At 36.3% G+C, this 21,230-nt stretch overlaps 1 protein-coding gene across 1 annotated transcript in view; it reads right to left on the bottom strand.

Annotated features, from left to right (window-relative positions):
* Window positions 1-1,546: 1,546 nt before the first annotated feature.
* Window positions 1,547-21,230, bottom strand: part of LOC140246807 (uncharacterized) — an 80,759-nt gene continuing 61,075 nt past the window's right edge. The window contains exons 8-11 of the mRNA XM_072326137.1: window positions 18,477-18,659; window positions 11,246-11,425; window positions 3,863-4,066; window positions 1,547-1,561 (exon numbers count right to left, since the gene is read on the bottom strand). Of these exons, the coding sequence (XP_072182238.1) occupies window positions 1,547-1,561; window positions 3,863-4,066; window positions 11,246-11,425; window positions 18,477-18,659 (582 nt within the window). The remainder of the gene's footprint in view (window positions 1,562-3,862; window positions 4,067-11,245; window positions 11,426-18,476; window positions 18,660-21,230) is intronic.

Below are 21,230 nucleotides of genomic sequence, written 5' to 3'. Positions count from 1 at the left end.
AAACTGATATGTTTTGTAAGATAGATACCGGAATTTGACGGGAAATGAAATGACAATGATCACGGGATTGTGATAATGTTCTAGATGTTGAACTATGGAGAGTAGAGTTGGTTACATTTTGAGTGCAATAAAAGTGTTTCATCTAACTTATCCAAAGTAACAGCTCTGTTGATTATTATAAGAGAAACAATGATTAACGTTTCTTCAAAAGACAAAAATAACACATTTCTAAAAGTGAACAAAAGTACAGTTTACAAAACAATCACAAGTATTCCTCCAAGTGTGAAGAACGAGATTAAACTTACGTCGTTACAAGAGTGCGTTGTAATGTGTCATGCAAAGCCGTGATATCTCAACATTGAAGTGAAGTGTTACTCACTTTACAAGTAGTAATGTTTGTGTTTATAAGATGTGTTGCTATGATTACACATGTAGTAAAGTTGAATGTAAGATATAAGATATGGCTAGTCAAACACGCCCATACAAGTAAAGTATTTCCATTATTACTCAAATAGGACAAGTATATTGTGTGAACAACGTATCAAATAATTGCCATGATAATCCTAAAAAGACAATGCCTTATTAATTAAGTTTCAGTGGTAATTGATAAATGAAAAAAATCTGTGTGAAAAAGAGAAACTTTACTTTTCTAAAGAAAGGGAGATGCCAAATGTTTGAAATTAGTACAGTTTGAACGCACAGACTAGTGCCTAGCTGCGCAGCACCAACCAATCCCCATAGAGATGATGTTGTTGCTATGCTCTATAGTTACCCCTCTCGAGAAACCCCAGAGGTAGATGTACTACCTCAGCAAACTTCCTTACTTGCACCCAAGACCTAGAAGAATAAAAACATACCAACCTATATACCACCTGCGTGTTAACAAAGTGTGCACATATACTTTTTGACCAGTGTCCGTTTCTTCCCTTGGGCATCCGATGCAATCGATATCGCAAAAGCATTTGCATTGTTCAAACTCGTCATGATTGTAATACAACAAATTACTGCCAAGATCGTGTGCTTATTCTGACTGATTAAAGAAACAACTAAGGAACTCTCTAAATAACAGCCTAAATATTACAGTCGTCATCCTTTGATATCTCTTAGAGATGGGCTAAAGAGGGTGAAATTTTCAGAACATGCTCATCACACCTTAGTTTGATGACTTTGTGCCTACTGACCCCATTTTTGAAAAAAAGAACGAAAAATGCGAAATCCAGGGTGCCCCGGCCAAAATCGTAAAAAATCCAAGCTGGTCGCCGTTTCGGCTTTAAAAAGACATTTCTGGTTATAACTCGGCTATTTTTTTGGTCAAATGTGATGGTTTTGGTGTCTAACCCTAAGTTTTTGTGGTCAAGGAAATGGATTATAATGATAATTTTAGTGTAAAACCTAATCTTCCACATGATACTAACCTTTTGCCCATATTTAGGCATAAATTTTCCTTGCCCTTTACCCCTACCCCAACTGCCATTTTTTGCATTTTTTTTTCTGTATTTTTTCAAGTAGTATTGACTACCATACTCTTAATAACAAGTTCTATCTATCAATCTGGTATTTTCTGCCAACAATAGTACAGCAAGGGTTGTGTCATGCAGATACCGGTATGGGGCTGGTGCATTCAGGATGCATGGTAACTGTGCAACCAGTGCTAATACTGTTTCTGCATTATAGTGCCCAATGCCTGTTGGAAGATATTACCTTTTTACATGTTCAAGTCTTTTCATTAACAGAATATTCATATTTTTTTCTGTCAATTATTTCTCCGACTTTAAGAATTGTAATGATGTTCAGATGAATTATCAGTCAACATAACAAACGAAAATTGCACAATGACATTACTGACAGTGACATACAGGATAATAACTATCATAAGAATCTAAGATAAAAATCATAACCCCAAGGGTATTTCTAACAACATATTCCTTTGTAGAGGGAGACAAACTGAAGAAACTCAAAAACTTGAGCCTTCACCCCTCTGAATGATATCTTTCTTTCATTTAACATATTCCTTATCATAATCATGAATTGCAAAAAGAAAAAGAAAATCATCAAAGAATGGACTTCTTAAAATATTATAAAATAATGAAGAATAACAGGTACATGCTAAGGAATGAACTCTCCCCTCAAAAGCGTGTTTCCGTCAATGTGTTTATCTCTTGACCAATTTTCAGTAATAAAATGGACCATGCGTTTCTACTTTTTTCGACATTACATGTAGCGTGTACAATGATAAAAACTTTGTGCTGAGATTTCAAAAACTTTGTTATAAAGATGGACGTGTCTTAGGTAACGCCAACTTTAATTTAAATTTTATATAAAAAGAATACTGTTTTTACACAGATGAATTTAATTTTAATTTCTAGGACACACACACACACACACACAAAAACCCATCTCTGTTCAGTATGGGATTGTCCCCCAGGGGACGTCCCCGGGGCAGTTGTCAGGTGGGAGTTGTCCTCCGGGGGAGTTGTCCTCCGGGGGAGTTGTCCTCCGGGGGAGTTGTCCCCCGGGGGAGTTGTCCCCCGGGGCAGTGGTCCCCCGGGGGAGTGGTCCCCGGGGGAGTTGCCCCCGGGGCAGTTGTCCCCCGGGGCAGTCGTCCTCTGGGGGAGACATCCCCCGGGGCAGTCGTCCTCTGGGGGAGACATCCTCCGGGGGAGTAGTCCTCCGGGGGAGACGTCCTCCGGGGGAGTTGTCAGGTGGAAGTAGTCCCCGGGGGAGTTGTCCTCCGGGGGACAAGTCCTAGACCCTACTCGCAAGTATAACGCGTCCAGCAAGTAAGACACATGCGCTGACTCGCACAAATCCTTTTCCGCCCTCAGGAATGTCCGGTATGCTAGAAAATCCCTACACGTAACAAGCCCGAATAGCTTGCCCGGAAAGGTTAAGAATGCTCCCATATGATGCATTCTACTATTGATATGATATGGAGAACAGTTGATACTTAAAAAAATCGTCAAAACACGTGGGAGAAGAGGAAATGCAAAGTCGCAAAGACTAAGATGATTACAAACATACCAATTCACCATGACTAATATCAGTATACGGAATGAGCACCCATTTTCACAGAAACTGCATCTTTAGTATATCTTCATTGCTATTTTTTTTTTCAACCTCTCTTTTGCGTCATCAATATTTCATTTTCATTACAGAGAGTTATCAATGTGACCGAATATCATTTTTTTTTTAGATAATCTTCATTGAAATGGTGTAGACTTCTTTCAGCAGTGCCAATATTGTACCGTTATATCAAATGTATTAAAATGCACTGGTAAGTACTTGTTTTAGATATTAAAACAAATTGAGAGACAATGCATGTTTCTAGGCTGTTTGAATTATTTATATAGAGATATAAGAGAACCAAATCAAATGTCGGGTCTAAAACAAACAAATTAAGGCAAAAATTTGCGAAAAATGAAATCAAACGATAGACTTATGAATTATACATGTAAAGGATTTATTTACCAAGTTCAGCTTTTGGAAAGTGTATGGAACAAAATATTCAAACAAAAGAACTAGGGAATCAATTCAAAAGAGACTAAATTAATCTGTGAAGACCCATGGATTTCAAGCAGCACGAAAGGCAGGGAACCAATACATGCAGAGCACAGCGCGGTGTATACAAATACTGCTCTCCTTTCAGCCCCCTTTACACTACCAGGGATCATTAAATAGATAACAAGGACTATCGTATTCCATCAATGCCGTTGTTGATCCAATTCCAACTGGATCTCCAAACAGACAGCTACGGTGTCTATACAAATTATTCACACAGACACAACATTTAATAGAGAGCAAAGTTATGTAAATGATACATACACCTTACAATTTTTATATTCATCGTCCTGACATGACATACCTGGCAGGATGATGCTGAGGCGATGGCGGTGGAGAGGAAATCACGGTCCAGGTTAAAGCAATCCAGACTGAAGCTTGACAGACTTGGTAGAATGAAAACCCATTGGGCCAAGTCACCTCCCATGGAGGATCGATGTTTAGAACCGTCATCCCAATGTTCAAAACCGTCATACCAATACGTTAGCGACAGCTTCAGATCTTGTATCTGGAGAAAAGCAAACAAGAACAACCCAAATCAAAAACATGGCGTAATCGTTAAAATAGAAGAAAATCGATTAAACTAGTGACAGTGACTAATTACGTGGCTTAACACAAATACAACGTCCGTGTAGAAACCCGTTGGACGAGTCCCGAGAATACTTGGGCAAGTGTCTATGAGTCAAGTGTGCTGTAGCAAATTCAGTCCCTCCTCAACTGATTAATCGTCAGATGTAAGAACTGTTATTGTAGTAATATAATTGCAAGATCTCTCTTTACTGAGGGTACATACTCTCTTGTTCATTTTCATTTTTTTTTAGCACTCACGTCTACTCTTCGACAGTGTATGCAAGAGAGAATAATGCTTGTGTACTATGTATGGAACTGTTATCGTCCAAACTTTAGGTCTCTTTAGTTGTGAAAGGACCCCCCCCCCCCCCCCCTGCGTGAAGCTTTGGGTACTTCCAAGAACGATTCCATGGATTCTACTGTCGATATGTTGTCCAGTTGATACATAGAAAAAAAAATCGTCAAAACATGTTGGAAGACAGAAAATAAGAAATTGCAAGGAGTTACATGATTAAAACGCACACCAATACACCATGAAATTTATGCCAGTACACGGAATAAACAGCCATTTCCACAGAAACTGTATCTTTATGTCTTCAATGTTAATTTTATTTCTGCATTACTATTGCCTCATCAATATCTCATTCTCAAGATAATAAATATCAGTGTGACCAAGTATAATTTTTGATAATTTTCATTGGAATGGTGTACACTTCCTCATGCAGTGCCAATCATTTATCTTTATATCAACATGTATGAGGATGTACTGGTACAAACAAAATCATGAGGAAATCAAGTCAAAAGAGACATATTTGTGAACGGTCATTTTTTTTTTTTTCAAGCAGCACTAAGGGCACGGAACCAATACATGCAGAGCAAAGCGCGGTGTATACAAACATCGTGCTCGTTTAAACTCCTTTTACACTTCTACCGATCGTTATTAAAACATATAATCACGGACGGTCGTGATCCATCAATGTCGTTGTTGATCCAATTCCAACTGGATGTCTACAAGGACAAGTATGAATTATTCAGATTCACACGGTATTTAGCGACAAACAGTTATGTATATGGGTCAGAATTTTGAACGATGTACAATTGAGCAAATACACTAAATCTAGGTAGGAATCTAGTACGAATTACTCTAAATCGTTCATCTTAAACGAAAGAGTATATTCTAAATCTAGACATGAAGAGTTTGTTTGCAAAAACCGATAAGTCCATATTTGCCATATGGAGATATTTGCGATTAAAGGTCAATAAAATAAAGAGAATAATAAGAACATGTTTGCTTCTTTTGACCATAACTTCAAAAATGTACCTTTATTATGTAGTGACCAATATATCATTTAAAAGGTATTATTTTGTACTCTATGACAGAGACCATACTTCAAAATCCTCAAAAATGGACTTATCGGTTTTTGCAAACAAATTCTTCATATGAACCCAATTATACCAGGGTCTTCCCAGAGGAACAAGTTTTTATTCACCGCGGAAGTTTCCCATGTCCAGAGCAGCGAACGTCCTTGAGGAATAATACTGCATATTCACAGCATGCAACGATCCAATTCAGATCAGAATAGTAACGAAGTATCTTGAGGGGAATGTGTGCGTGTTGGTAGAATATTAAGCTTGTACTCTTAACTTGTACGTAATGGTAGCCAGCTGATGATTTAATCAAATTCGTGTTTTTTTTTTTCTGTTGAAATATTACTCTTCCGCTAAACACTTTCTCAAATTTACGCACATTTCATAGAAGCTCAATCCGTACTTCAAAATAATAAATTGCTACTTTATATGTCTATAGATATAGATGTATCTGATCTAGGCAGTCTCTATAACCCAACAAACATAGCCTAGTCTTCATCAGGGAGGTTCGCATAATAGCTCACGGACGTTCGGAATCAACAAGATATTGATCAATACATTCTCTGAAGTTGGAAACGCATTCCTATGCGAAATTCTCAATAATCATTGCCAGTTTTCAATTATAAAACCTTGTTTATGTTTTCATGCTGAGGAATCAAAGAAAACACTTGAAGAGTTTGTTCGCAAAAAAAAAAAAATAATAAGTCCATATAAGTCCGATAAGTCCATATTTGCCAAATGGAAATATTTGCGATTAAAGGTCAAGAAAAAAAAGTTTACCTTTATATGTAGTGAGCAATATATCATTTAAAAGGTATTATTTTGTACTTTATGACAGAGACCATGCTTCAAAATCTTCAAAAATGGACTTATCGGTTTTTGCAAACAAACTCTTCACTTTATTCATCTCTCGTAGATGAACGTACAAACGTACGCGTTATCTCAGTGACGTGGTGGATTTGATGAAACATTACGCCTTGTCGCTAGTATGTTCCATCAGAAACTGTAATTATAACGACTACCATTTGTTAATTTACACTTCAGGTTTAGAGAATCAAATGACATTTCCTTTTTTTTCAGTTGTAAGCAGGCCATCGGTAACCTCTGAAAATTGATATATATATATTTTTTTTTCCACAAGCATTGCTTTCATGACCATTACCTAAATAAATTCAATGATGGTTATGACAACATGTTTTATCATTACTCTAGTTTAATTCTTAATTTAGTCTTAATTAAAGATCGGTTATTTAACTAAGTCCGCATGAAAAAAAAAATGGAAGAAGATCGCATTGAGAGTTGACAGATTTCAAAAATGTAACGCTCCGTTGTAATGACGTTTTATATAGTGCTCGTACTTGAGAACGAATATATTTAACCAAAAATTCGTACTCACGAAGTAAAAATTCAGGTCCTAAATTTGTTACATAAAGTCTACAATGCAAAACTTGCTTTTAACAAACACGGTCGCAGCTTAATACTACAGAGAAATGCGATCCGTTATCGAAATATGAAGTTTAGCTACGGAGGGCAAACTCTTCACGTTTCAGTGTGTATAAGAAGAAATCCCTCTGCCTTGGCTCCTTGTGTTACTCGCTGTTACCGAGGAGAATTTGCGTTATCATATTAGTCAGATAAGGTTCGTAACTCAGAAGTATCATCATAAAAACACACTAATTCTGTAATAACTTAGATGGATGTTTGTGACTTCGATATTATACAATGTAGTTTCTATAACAAACATTTTGTAGCGCGTTTATTTCGGAGTTTTGTTATTTATACGAATTGTCAATCGGAAAATTTATAAAGGTTCGTATAATCATGAAGCTTTTTTATTCGGTAAATGATACGATCCCCGAAGGCTAATTGAAATGTTTGTGTGTTAATTGGAACATGAAATAAGGTTCGTATATCCACATGTGGAAAAAATGACAACCAAAGCCTCCACATTTAGAAACGGCATACCTGTCATAATTATCGTTTTCACATAAACACATATCAGGCCCATTCAACTTTTAGATTAACGGACCTTAAAAATAGTGAATCACAATATAGCATTTTCGGATTAACAAACCTTCTGGAATAAGAACTTTTTTGATAAGGAACCTCATGAAATAATCACAAACCTTTTTTTTTTTTTCATTTTCGAAATAACAAACCTTTGGGATAATGAATAACGGGAATAGCGGGCATTCGGAGTAACGCATCTTTAGGAGAGGAAACGTATCAAAGTGCGAGCTCAAACCTATTACTAAATCATGTACCATAACATTATAAGAACTCTATGAGCACGCATGGAATTACAGAGAACAATTTAAATATCAAAGTCCTAAACAGACGAACGTCCGTGATGCTTTTATTTCTATCGCTGCTGCAAATTCTACTTTGTTGTCCCAACTGCAATGTATACGAAAATTTGGTGTTCCACCTAATGTACATATCCTGCAAAAATTGCACGTCTGCTGGCTGTGGGGCGTAACATTCTTTTATACAATATTATACTCAATTTTCGTCACGGACGTTCGTCCTTTATTTACTAAAAAAGATCGTAGCCCATTAAACGTTATTGGCGATATTGTTCTGTGTCATAATCAACTATTAAAGATCTAGCCACACGGTAATATGCATGATTTATGTTTCTGTCCATCCCTTGTCAAATGCGAACCGAAATTACACTTTTAGGCGAACCTCCGAGAAAAAAAGAAAAGAACATCCGTGATGATTAAAACGTTATAGAGTGGGAAACCATCTTCCTTTGATGGCGAAGACATACTTTACTATTGAAATTTCGTCACAAGCGAACAAAAATAATGCAGTATACAATCATTGTCTGATGAAAGCACGGAAATCCTCCGTTTAGCATGATACGGTGTTTTCATCATTCATACTCATCAATGAAAAGAAATAGTAATCTGCAATTCTCACTCATTTCTTTTTGTTTCACATTAAGAGACAGAGAGATTGTCGAGTTGTTTGTGCTTTTGTGTATACTTTGAAAATACATGTTAACAAAGTGATGATTTAGTAATAGGTTTGAGGTCGCACTTTGATACGTTTCCTCTCCTAAAGATTCGTTACTCCGAATGCCCGTTATTCCCTTTATTCATTATCCCAAAGGTTTGTTATTCCGGAAATGAAAAATAAAAAAAGGTTTGTGATTAATTCATGAGGTTCCTTATCAAAAAAGTTCTTATTCCAGAAGGTTTGTTAATCCGAAAATTATTATGTAAGTGGAAGTGTATTAAAAAAAAAGACGCATAAACACACATTCAAAGTAGTATATGAGGAATTCAATCAATCAGGTATATACTTCGTGACGAGCCAAAAAAAAAAAAAAGGATGGAGGTCAAAGAGTAGATGCAGAGTACAACGCGGTGTATGCAAACACTGCAGATGTAGACCAAACACTTGACAGCATAACGTCGAGATCATAAAAAAGTAGAAAAAAAGTGAAATGTAAACAGATTGGTAAATTTCATAAGCTATAGATTTTGGAAGTGCATGAAAATGATAAAAAAAAAAAAACACGTACGTAAGGGAAACACATTTGACACACGTCTCTATGGGGAAGGAAATATATACACGCGTGACCCATGTAGCAGAAGCGTTGTTGAACGGGGATTTTCAAAAAGCGCCGGGATTTGTAATATGCCGGGAAATGAAATAATGTCTCGACGGGGAGTGTAAAAACGCAGTCGCGGAATGTTAAAATCACGTGCTTCAATGGTATGACCTATCGACGGTATGTAGAAGAACTCGATGTCTAACAAAACTGCTCATGAACCATTGCCGCTGCTTCAATACTTTTGAAAACCTCACAACGGATTTTCACCAAACTTGGCAGATAACGTCTTTATGGTAATAATTTTTATGATCGTATTTCTTTGAATGATCCCCCCCCCCCCCCCGACGAAGAAAGGAAGGAGAGAGGAGTTGAATCAGAGTACATGAGCTGTGTTTTTTATCTCCTTCCGTCAAATCGAAAAAGATAGAGCTAAGTCAGTGCTATGAAGACAGTAATGACTGGAATTTCATGTTCAATTGTGACATCCAAAATTATCCAGCAGCAGAAGGGGAAGAGTTAGGGGATTGACGCATTACAGTCCATAAACACTGTGTTTTTTGGTATGTTATTCTGTCGAATAAAAAAAAAATAGAGCTAAGCTAAGTGCTTTAAAGACATAAATGACTGGAATTGCATGTTTGATTATGGTGGCTCCTAATGGAGGAGGGATGGGCGGAGAAGTGTGATTTTCCGCTTTTTCTTCACCTTTTTAAAAATCTGTGACGAATTTCCAACAAAGTTGGCAGATAGCATCTTTATGGTGATAACATCAAAATTTGTTAAAATGACCCCCCCCCCCCCCAGACACCGCCAGAAAAGGTGGAAGGGAGGAGATGGAGCCTCAGAGCCCATTTACTCTAACTTCTCTGGTTTTTTTTTTTTCTGTCTAATCGGAAAAAAAAAATAGATAGAGCTAAGTCAGTGCTATGAAGATATTAATGACTGATATTTCATGTTTAAAAATGGCGGATCCAAGGAGTGCCCTGAAGGGGGCGGGTTTGGGGAGATAAAGGAGGCGGATTTTGTTTCACTTTTCAGCATCTTTTTTTAAACATGTATGGCAGATTAACACCAAAGTCTTGAATGCAATTTTTCACCCTGAATCATACTACCACATGAAATGTCAGTCATTAATGTCTTCAGAGCACTGGCTTAGCTCTATTTATTTCGATTTGACGGAAGAAGATGCAAAAAATTCCAGAGTTTTCGGACTCTGACCTTTCAACTCCTCCTCCCTCTTTTTGCGATGGAGGGGGTGGGTTCAATTTAAAAAACAAAGTCTGAAAATCGTATCACCATAAAGATGCTATCTGTCAAGTTTGGGGAAATCCGTCACAGATTATTTTGTTGTTGTTGTTGTTTTGTTTTACGCCCCCAATGTGTACGTAAACGTAAATTTACAAAGTTCTCCCGGGCCTTTCTGTAAATCTAAGCCCATCCATATAAATCCTGCTTACCGGCCTGAATAGGAAACATTTTCACGAAGGTTCATTCAAACTCTTATTCCAAACTAATAAGACATCCTCTTGGCTGCGAGAGTAACAAATTGTCCTTCTTCTCGTGGTGTGAAATCATTTTTTTTTTTTTCGTAAGAATTATTATTATATGGGTGAAAGGCTAAATTTGGCATCATATATAGACACTGGGTTATCTCTATGTAGTCTTCAGGTCAAGTTTTGTATTTCTCACACCGCATAGAAAGTGGATTGCTACAATTTTATGACATGTAAATTGTCTAAAGTATAGAATTGGCAGTTTTTTTTATTGATTCAGCAGATTGATAGATATTCCTTCTTTGGAAAAAATTGGCAGCACATTTGTGGAAACACATACCTCCACACAGCAAGGACACTCATCAAGGATACAGATTGTATTGGCACAAATAAACACCCTGAATATGCTTTCTTAATGATAACTTCAAATACAATCAAAACTTGAATTAGTATCGTCAAGGGGAAAGAAAATGGCATCCTATAATAATGCATTTTATATCTGAATCTCCTTCTCCATTGCCATCAAAAAGATGAGTTTTCGAATCATGATATGTGAAAAGAGAGAGTTTATGCATGGGTTTATCTGATTCAGTGATGGTCGCCAATACATGCACTGGTAAATATAACCATTCTGAAAGAAAAGTAAGTGATACATAGACCTGACATCCAACAAAGTCCTGGCATGACATACCTGACATGATGATACCGAGGCGATGGCCTTTGAGAGGAAATCACCGACCAGCCAAGGACATGTTAAACTGAAGCTTGACAGACTTGGCAGACTGAAAACCATTTGGGCCAAGTCACCTATCAACGAGTCATATCCAGAACCAATAACCCAAGATTCTAACGACACCTTCATATCTTGTATCTGGAGAAAAGCAAAGAATAACAAACACAATCCAAAACATGGCGTAAACTTAAAAAACAAATAAACATAGAGACAATGACTGATTGAATGGCTTTAAACAAATACAATGTTCGTGTAGAAGCCTGTAAGACCAGCCCCGAGTCTACTCTGCATGGCAAGTGTCTGTGGGGAATACATCTTGTAGCAAATTTAGTCTGTCCTCAACGGGTCAATCGTGAAATGTAAAAATCTTTTAGAGTTATATAATGATTACAAGATTTCTCTTTACTTCTGTGGTTTAGGTTACGTACTTTTTTTTTGGCACTCACGTACTCTTCGGCATTGTGTACGAGAGAATAATGCTTTGTGTACAATGTAAGACTAGTATCGTCCAAACTTTAGGCCTACTTAGTGGCTAAAGGAGCCCCTTGTGTGGAGCTATAGGTTACGAATGCTTCCATGGATTCTACTATTGTTATGATATTGTGACCAGATAATACATAAAAAAAAAATCACATGAAAACACGTGGGGGACCAGGAAATGAGAAGTTGCAAGGATTTAGATGATTTAATAAACACACACACACACACACACACACACACACACACACACGTGACACACACACACACACACACACCATGAGACTTATATTAGTACCCGAAATAAACATCAATTACATGAAAAATATATCTTTAGTATATCTTCATCGTTAATTTTTCCAACACGCCTTTTGCGTCACCAATATCTCATTACATAGAGTTATCAATGTGCCTGAATATATACATACATAATTATATATATATATATATATATATATATATATATATATATATATATATATATATATATTATATATATATATATATTAGGTTACGTACCTTTTAATGTGTTTTTGTTTTTGCACTCCCGTACTCCTCGGAAGTATATTATGTGCGAGGGAATAATGTGTTGTTGTGTTTTTGTTTGTTTGTGTGTTTTTTGTTTGTTTGTTTGTTTGTTTGTCTGTTTTTTACTATGCATGAGGTTGGTATCGTAAAATCGACAGGCCTACTTAGTGGCTATAAAAAAAAAAAAAAGCCTGAACCTGAAGTGAGACTTTATGTTAAGGATGATCTCATGGATAATGCTATGAACATGGTGACCAGTTGATACATCAACCTCTCGTCAAAGCACGTAGGAGAACAGAAAATGAGAAGTAGCAATTAAAGAGTTAGATGATTACAAAATACATCAACTGATGTACCATGAGACTTATGCCAGTACACGATACCAATAGCAATTTCCACAGAAGGTGCATCTTTACATCTGCATTGTCATTTTTACTCCTCATTTATTGTGTCATCCATATAATATATCATACCTCATTATGTAGAGCTATTACTGGGAAAGAATATCATTTTCGGTAATCTCCATTGGAATGGTGTACACTTCTTCAAGCAGTGTCAATATTGTACCTTCATATCAAATGACTTCTAATGTACTGGCTATAAATTGAGTGACGATGCATGTTTCAGGGCTCTTTAAATGACATGGCAAAAATAAGAAAACCAAACCAATTACCGTTTAGGGTAAAAATATATTCTAAATACGATCACAATAATAGTCTCAACCATAGTTTTGTTTTAAGCGTACTGAAAAAAATTGTGTGAGGGATTCAGTTTAGAACGGGTATAAATTGTAAAGAGCTATAATGATCTCGAGCAGGATAAGGCGCAGGGAAGTACACGAAATCATGCAGAGTATAGCCTAAAACGCGGTTTATATATGCAAACACCGTACTCGGTTTAGCCTCTTTTACACAAGTTTCCACGGATCTCTTCAAGGACCATCACGGCTCGTAATCCGTGGTGTCCGGTCGTGTGACATAAAGATGTTCCTCTCAATGCCGGTACATGATACCTTCCAAACAACCTAAAACACACGGCGAGTACGATGCACGACGAGCAGACAAGGTAGCAACGCCTGCGGACCACGCGGGGAACGTATTCACACGGATAGGATTATGTCGAACCTTCATTGTACGTTGTCTACACGGATATCAGCGAAATGTTGACAGATGGCTTGTGCATGGATGCGCTAATTTCACATTCCTTCTCGTGACATGTCTTGAAGCACATCGGATAATGTACAGCACATGGTATTACAAAAAAAAAAATATATATATATATTCCACCGATCAAGCTTTCAACCATTTCATTCAACCTCAATCATGATAAGGTATTGCTGTTACGTAAAGATGTTGGTATGTTTATGGCGCTATTGCAAAGTAAGGAATTTGATCGATCATGATAGCGATGAACTGATTAGAATCTCTGTCATAATATAGGGCTCGTGGTAATACTTTACTGTGGCTTGTAGATTATTTGAATATTTGAATTAGCAACAATATGTTCAATTGAAACTAGAATCACGACAGGTAATAAAAGATAGTTTCCCGCCGGGTTCCATTAGCCACTCTTTGAACCGCTATTGTTCATGTTATGTATGCCTCGAAAGGTTATAATTCTATTCGGCCCCATTAATGTATCAAAATTGATGTCTATACAACGCAAACTTCCGTATTTAAGTACAAAATATACCAAACCGTTTTCTGCTGCAGTCGTTTCAAAACAATGTCTTCCTTTATAAGTATTTACTCAAAGACATTACACAGAATTCCACTTAAAATCCTTTGGTAGCTCACAGGACTGGTCAGTGAGGAATCACGGCCCACATACATGGAATGTCTTACCCAACTTCCTGAAAACACGATCATCGCTGTGTTCCTTTAAAGGTAGTTCATTGAAATATATCTTAACCCAATACTTTTCATTCATTATACCGTTATAATTGATATGATCTTGTTTTTTTTTCTTTTGGTCTGATTTTCTAAGTACCATTGTATGGGCGCAGTGGCATAGTGGATAAGACTCCCGACTCCCGATCGGAGGACCCGAGTTCGAATCCCAGCCAGTGCTTACGTCCTTGGACAAGATGCTTTTACCCACCATGTCCCTCTCGACCCAGGTGTATAAATTGGTACCTGGCAACGCTAGGATATTTATAATGGCAGGGCCCTCTGATAGAGCAGTGGTAATACTGAAAAGGTTACCCTGGGTAAATAAGACCTTATTATTATATATGTGACTCTGCACCTCAAAACAAACAAAAAGTCGCCAGACATGAATTTTTAGTTAAGACCATATTATGAAAGAGCAGACTTTAAGCTTTAAAATGATGTATAACTCAAATCAAATGGACTCTCCTAACCTATCTAAATATTGGAAAGAAAGCACAAACTCGGGAAAAGTGTGAACTGAGAAAAGAGGCTCTGAAGTATAGTGTCTATTCAAGCGCTTAATCTTTACCAAACCGTGCTGGCTGTGCGATGAATGGGACAAAAAACAGGAAGTAAACCACCAGAGTAACAACAATGAAGGGATTATCAGATTAAACTGAATTTAAGCATGCCTCATTAACACATTCTGTCCATAATTAATGCCAACTTTCAAACCGGTAGCACTATCCTTTCAAAAGTTATTAGAGTTGAAAGTGAAGAGTGTGGACAAGGTTTTTCAGAAATGAAAGAGGGATTCTAAGGACACACCTAATCACACTATTCTCCTAAAAATGTTCGAGATAAACTGCTAAAAAAACACACTTTCCTGCCCGTTTTTCGATACCAAATTTTAGCATGATGTAAAAGAAGACCCGCTCTTTCAGGAAATATGAAAAAGTCAAGTTCGGCTAAGTTGACCCATTTCACTTATTTTCAGTCCTCACGCAAAATCAGTGTGTGCGACTTTATGTTCGTTTTGAGGTGCACGGTCACATATTGTTATTATCATAACATATTGAAGCATAATCATAATAATATGCTATATGGCCCCAATACAACATTTAACACTCTTACTGCTCAGGCACAACACGTCAGTCTTTTTTTCCCCCGTAAATCACGACATTACAATAAAAAAAAAAAATGTTGAAAAATTGCTGAAAAAGTCATCAGCCCAGTCAAGGCATGGTGTTATTGTATATGTTGTAGAAACTGCATTTTGATTGCTATTTTGTCATTTGGCTAGTTTTGTAAAAAAACAGAATAACATAACATTCTAAAACCAGGTAATTTATTTAGATTTGATTTGGAAAGCAGAATAAATACCACCCACCGTCTTTGTCGACACGCGCTTTTTGCCATCATAAAGATATAACTCTATGATGCAAGAGCTCTTATTTCGCAGGGATGCTTGCAGGATATTTATAAAGTATGCATTCCAATATGAAGATGTATACCAATCAAATAGTGCATACATATAACTACATGTGTTTGCTAGGTTTCCTAGGCCAGCTTTGCGCAACATTTTTTTTTTTTTTTTTTTGAAGAGGGCGATATTTTGACAAAGAATAGTTTGGAATGCCCTACTTATCTTCAGTGACAATAATTTGCCGTCGGTAACTGGGGGATTTTTCATAAACTCACGAGACTCATTTCCATTAATTGTCAATCGTTTTAGCATCAAACAAAGCACATACAAATCACATCATAATTAGGTCTACAAAAGGGAAGACATAAACGATCAAAAATGGTACTTCTTGAGTATGACTCATATTATACATAACAGCATGACATGAAACAAGCAACGACCCGTGTCAAACAGGTGAATAGCGAAGACGCCACGTCACGTAGAAAATAATGTACTGGCGCTACCAACAAGTTTTAAAATTAATCACAAAGAACATAACAAATCTGGTGTATAAAATGTTTTTCATGGCTATAGGCTAGTGAATGGTTTTGCAACTAGTGTATGCATATCATTCATTTCATGTAAAAAAAAAATCAACTAAATCTCTGCCAAATGGTTGTAACGACAAAGCAGTGCTATCAATGTAGTTGTGCGCGGTCCATTCGATTTACACAATCATCTGCATTAATCACATTCAACCTATGACAATAAGTGTACCCTACTATTCTCCATTGCGGCAAATATTATATCCCTTGCAAATCTTGTTACATGATTATATTAGAAGGTTAAAGTTGGGGGAAAACAAGTCAAGAAATATTATGTGACAGGAGACAAAGGTGGATGTGCTAATGTAAATTAGCATAGCGTGAAATCATTGCTGACATGTATACCTTACAGGATGACGCTGAGGCAGCAGCTTTTGTGAAGACATTACCGTCCAGGTAGAAGTATTTCACCCTGAAGTTCGAAAAACCTTGCAGGGTGATTTCCAATGAAAACGTTCGTTTTTCCCAGTCCTCCTCTATGAGCTATACGTTGCAAAGAGACAAAATTAGCCATTGATTGTATGATTATATATTTATGATAGTAATAACTAAAGTTATAAAAAAAGAAATACATTGACATTCAATCATTTAAGAGATTATTACTTGTGTGTGTGTGTGTTTTGTAGTTGGTTATCTTCCGCATAATTTCTCAGGTGCTTATTTAGAAATTTGGTAATTCGAGTTATATTTTTTTAAAGGAATCGATTTACACATTAATTTTCCTTCTTTGAATCATGTATACATTATAATCTGCTGACTGATATGTTATATGATGTTAGTGAAAAGAATCTTGATTTATGTATGAAATTGTGTTGGAAGAAGAGTAAATCAAACAAACAAACTAACCTCCTCCTTTTTATACATCGAACGTGAAACATAAATGTCCCGTATTGAACGATAAGGTAATAACAATAATCAAGAAAGGACAAAAACAATCAACAACAACAACAACAAAACAACAAACAGAAATAGAATATTATGAATTTGAAGAAAAAAATCATAACGGCTGGACAATCTGATGTCCAAGAACCTTTCGAGGTCCACAAGTCGAAGACATATTAAATTACGCAAAAAGTGTTTATCATCCACCTTATTACAGCTATAATTATGCATAATTCTATGTATCAGTGTGAAACACGGTTGCATCGACAATGAGAGTTTTAACATTTCTACAATTGCCCCTGTGTTAAAACTGTATCCGCATACGATGATAGTACAGTTATTCTTTAAATCAGCATTTTACATTCTTTTTAACGCATTAGTTATTGTTATCACAATTTACAGTCCTTAATGATGAATATAACAGCTTAACAACAAAAACAAAATGCTATGTGGCAACAGACTTTAAACCAATGTGCATAAGATATAACTACATTCAATAAATATCACATAGAACGTATGAATCAGTAATTGTCAAAAAATAATTCTATTCTATCATATTCTATTCTGAAAATGTCTCTAGAATCAACCAAAAGAAACAAATACAAAGTAAACAATAATCCAGAACGGAAATTTATAGCAGCCATATGCAAATCATAATGTGAGCCTGCATCACAAAACCAACATAAACATCGTCGGACATGAATTTATGATTCAGAGCAGTTTCTTCTGAAAGAGCAGAATTTAAGCTTTAAAATGATGTATAATTCGTATATATTAATAGACTCTCCTAAGGCTATTAAGATATTGGAAAGAAAGCACACACTCAGAAAAAAAGTGTGAACTCAGAAAAGAGGCTTTGAAGCACATGGTCTCCTTAAGCCCTGAATCTTAACCACAAGCTGTGCTAACTCTGCGATGATTGGGACAAAAAAAAAAAAAAAAAAAAACAGGATGTAATCCAACGGAGTAACAATAATGAAGGGAATATCACGTACAAAGCTGAAATTATGTTTACATGCTTTATTGGCACATTCGTCCAATGACTGATGCAAACTTTAAAAACAGTAGTTTTATCTTTTTTAAAGTCATTAGTATTGCGAGTGAAGAGTGTGTACAGGGTTTTTTTTTATGAAAATGGGACTCTAAAGACGCACCTAATCACACTAAAAGTGTATTAAAAAGTGTTCGAGATAAACTGCTAAAAAAACACACTTTCCTGTTCATTTTATGATCTCGAATTTTAGCATAATGTAGAAAGAAAAAGTTTGCTCTTTCAGAAAATATGAAAAAGTCCAGATTAGATAGGTTGACCCATTTCACCTATTTTCAGATCTCACGAAAAAAAAAAATCAGTGTGGGAGACTTGTTGGTCGTTTAGTGATGCACGGTCACATATACAGTCCCAGTGGCTCATGTAATACCTCAAAAGATGATGCTGTGGCAACGGCTCTCGAAAAGAAATCGCCGTCCAGGGAGGGACATGACATACTGAAGCTCGAAAGACTTGGCATAGTGAATACCCATTGGGTCAGGTCCCTCCATATTGACGATAGGTCTTGAGGACTGTCATCCAAACTTTGAAAAGACAACTCGAGATTTTGAATCTATGGACAAAGAGACAAATGCAAACAATTAAAACGAAAATCTTACAAACAAATGAAGGGTTTGTTTGCAAAAACCGATAAGTCCATTTTTGAAGATTTTCAAGTACGATCTCTGTCATAAAGTACAAAATAATACCTTTTAAATGATATATTGGTAACTACATATACAGGTATATCTTTTAAGTTATGGTCAAAAGAAGCAAAAATTTTCTTATTATTCTCTTAATTTTTCTTGACCTTTAATCGCAAATATCTCCCATTTGGCAAATATGGACTTATCGGTTTTTGCAAACAAACTCTTCAAATAATGATAATATGTATCAAAAGAATAAATCAGACAGTCTGTAAAAAGGCAAACGCTGCACATCGGGCCAGAATGAGCTCAAAGTGCACCAAAATTATATTCCGTGTTTTGTTTTCCCCAAGATTGGTGCTTAGTGACAGTTTAGGGCGTAGAATTGATTGAACATAATTTCAAACTGAAATGGCCTAAGTATGTATTCCGTATATCAGTTCAGTTCAGTTCAGTTCATTTTTTATTTCTGCATTTCAAAATCAATACAAATCAACAAATCAACAAAATACTTACATAGTCATTTACACAGCTAATATTCGCAACGTTTGGATCATACATACATTTGTTTCTTCAAGAACGAATATTATATATAAAAGGAAGCAATAGGAAATAATAAAAATGAAATGCAGGGGACCATCATCATAAGCTAAGCTTGACGAGCAAGATGGCCCCAGGTATAAAAGAGATACATAAAGAAAATCTTGCCACTCACTGAGTGGGGGGTAATTGTGCGAAAGGCACAATAAGGAGATACATAAAGAAAATCTTGCCACTCATTGAGTGGGAAGTAATTGTGCGAAGGGCGTGCGGTGCAGTGCGGTGTGCATTGCGCTGGGGTGAATCTTGGTTTGTACGTTGAGTGTTATTTTGTGTGTCAGTGTGATGAGGTGAATGTTACTTCAGTTATGGCCGTGAACTCATTGTTTAGGGTGTTTGTTGACCAGGTGGTATGAATATTTATGTATCAGAAGTATACTGGATTATGAGGGTGTTTTTTAGTTCTCATTTTAAAATGTTCAACGGCGTACATTGTTTTAAATTAGGGGGTCCATTATGTTTTAATGATTTTTGAGCTAAAATGATTCTGGGGTTTTCGAGATGGTAATCGGACGACTGACTGTTGGATATGAATGAACGGTGGAATTTGGAGTGAAGAAGCCATCAAAATTTTTTGGAAGACAATTTAATGTATATTTATACATTATATTATATATCTGTCAATCACCTGCTCAGTGTTATGCTTAAATATATATATATATATATATATATATATATATATATATATATATATGAAGAGTTTGTTTGCAAAAACCGATAAGTCCATTTTTGAAGATTTTGAATTACGGTCTCTGTCATAAAGTACAAAATAATACCTTTTAAATGATATATTGGTCATTACTTATAAAGGTACATTTTTGAAGTTATGGTGAAAAGAAGCCAAATTTTTCTTATTATTCTCTTTATTTTTCTTGACCTTTAATCGCAAATATCTCCATTTGGCAAATATGGACTTATCGGTTTTTGCAAACAAACTCTTCATATATATATATATATATATATATATATATATAATAGAATGCTCGCCCTCATGCGGCGCCGTGTGATAGCAGAGAATTCAAATCCAAAATAGACGTATTGTGTTACGGAAAATCGGCTCTAACACCAAAATGCTTTAAAAAGATTGTCGCCCCGTCAAAGATTGTCGTCTGGCGACAATCTGAGACGAGGGATGGCGGCACGGATTGTCGCCCGCCCTCGAAGCACATTTTGCTGGGTAATATCGTTTTTGACATAGTCATTGAAATACCAACATATAACTTACATGACTACATCCATGCAAACATAAAATGTAAAAAGTCATGGTGAGGTTTCAAGGAAGTGTGTATGTGCGCGCGCACATGATAATTTTATAGTGTCCGTTTGTGCGTATGTGTGTGTGCGTGTGTGTGTGTGTGTTAGCGTATACGATGGAAGAATGTGTTTATTATATCAGCGTATGTGTTTTGCCTGAGCGTGGGGAGGGATACCTAGTAAGCTGTTGCTGGCATAAACGTTATATTGATATTATCAGCAGCTTCGACTTTGATGGGTTTGTTTGACGGATTGGTATATGAATTCGAAATGGTGCTTGTGCGCGGACGGATAGTGTTTTTATGCATACGGTCCATTATGTCTTATGTATTAACATTGGGAAGTCGTTTCATCAGGAGGGAAGGTGATATCGGTTCGGGTTTGTGTCGGGGGGGGGGGGGTTACATTACGTTATTCCGATGGTACGTTATTCTGAAGGCTCTTTAGTCCGAAGGTTCGTTATTCCGACTTTCATTTTCGGATCAACGAACCTTCGGAATAACGCCACAAATGTTCGGATTAACGAACCCTTTTTCATTTTCGGATTAACGAACCTCTAGGTATAGGCCTAGGGAATTGTATGTTTCGGATAAATGAACCTTAGGAAAAACGAACGTTCAGAATAACGAACCTTCGGAATAATG

Source organism: Diadema setosum, chromosome 3 (assembly GCF_964275005.1).
Source record: "Diadema setosum chromosome 3, eeDiaSeto1, whole genome shotgun sequence".
Taxonomy (NCBI): Eukaryota; Metazoa; Echinodermata; class Echinoidea; order Diadematoida; family Diadematidae; genus Diadema; species Diadema setosum.
Note: the sequence above shows the minus strand (reverse complement) of the source record. Positions and strands in the feature narration are given on the sequence as shown.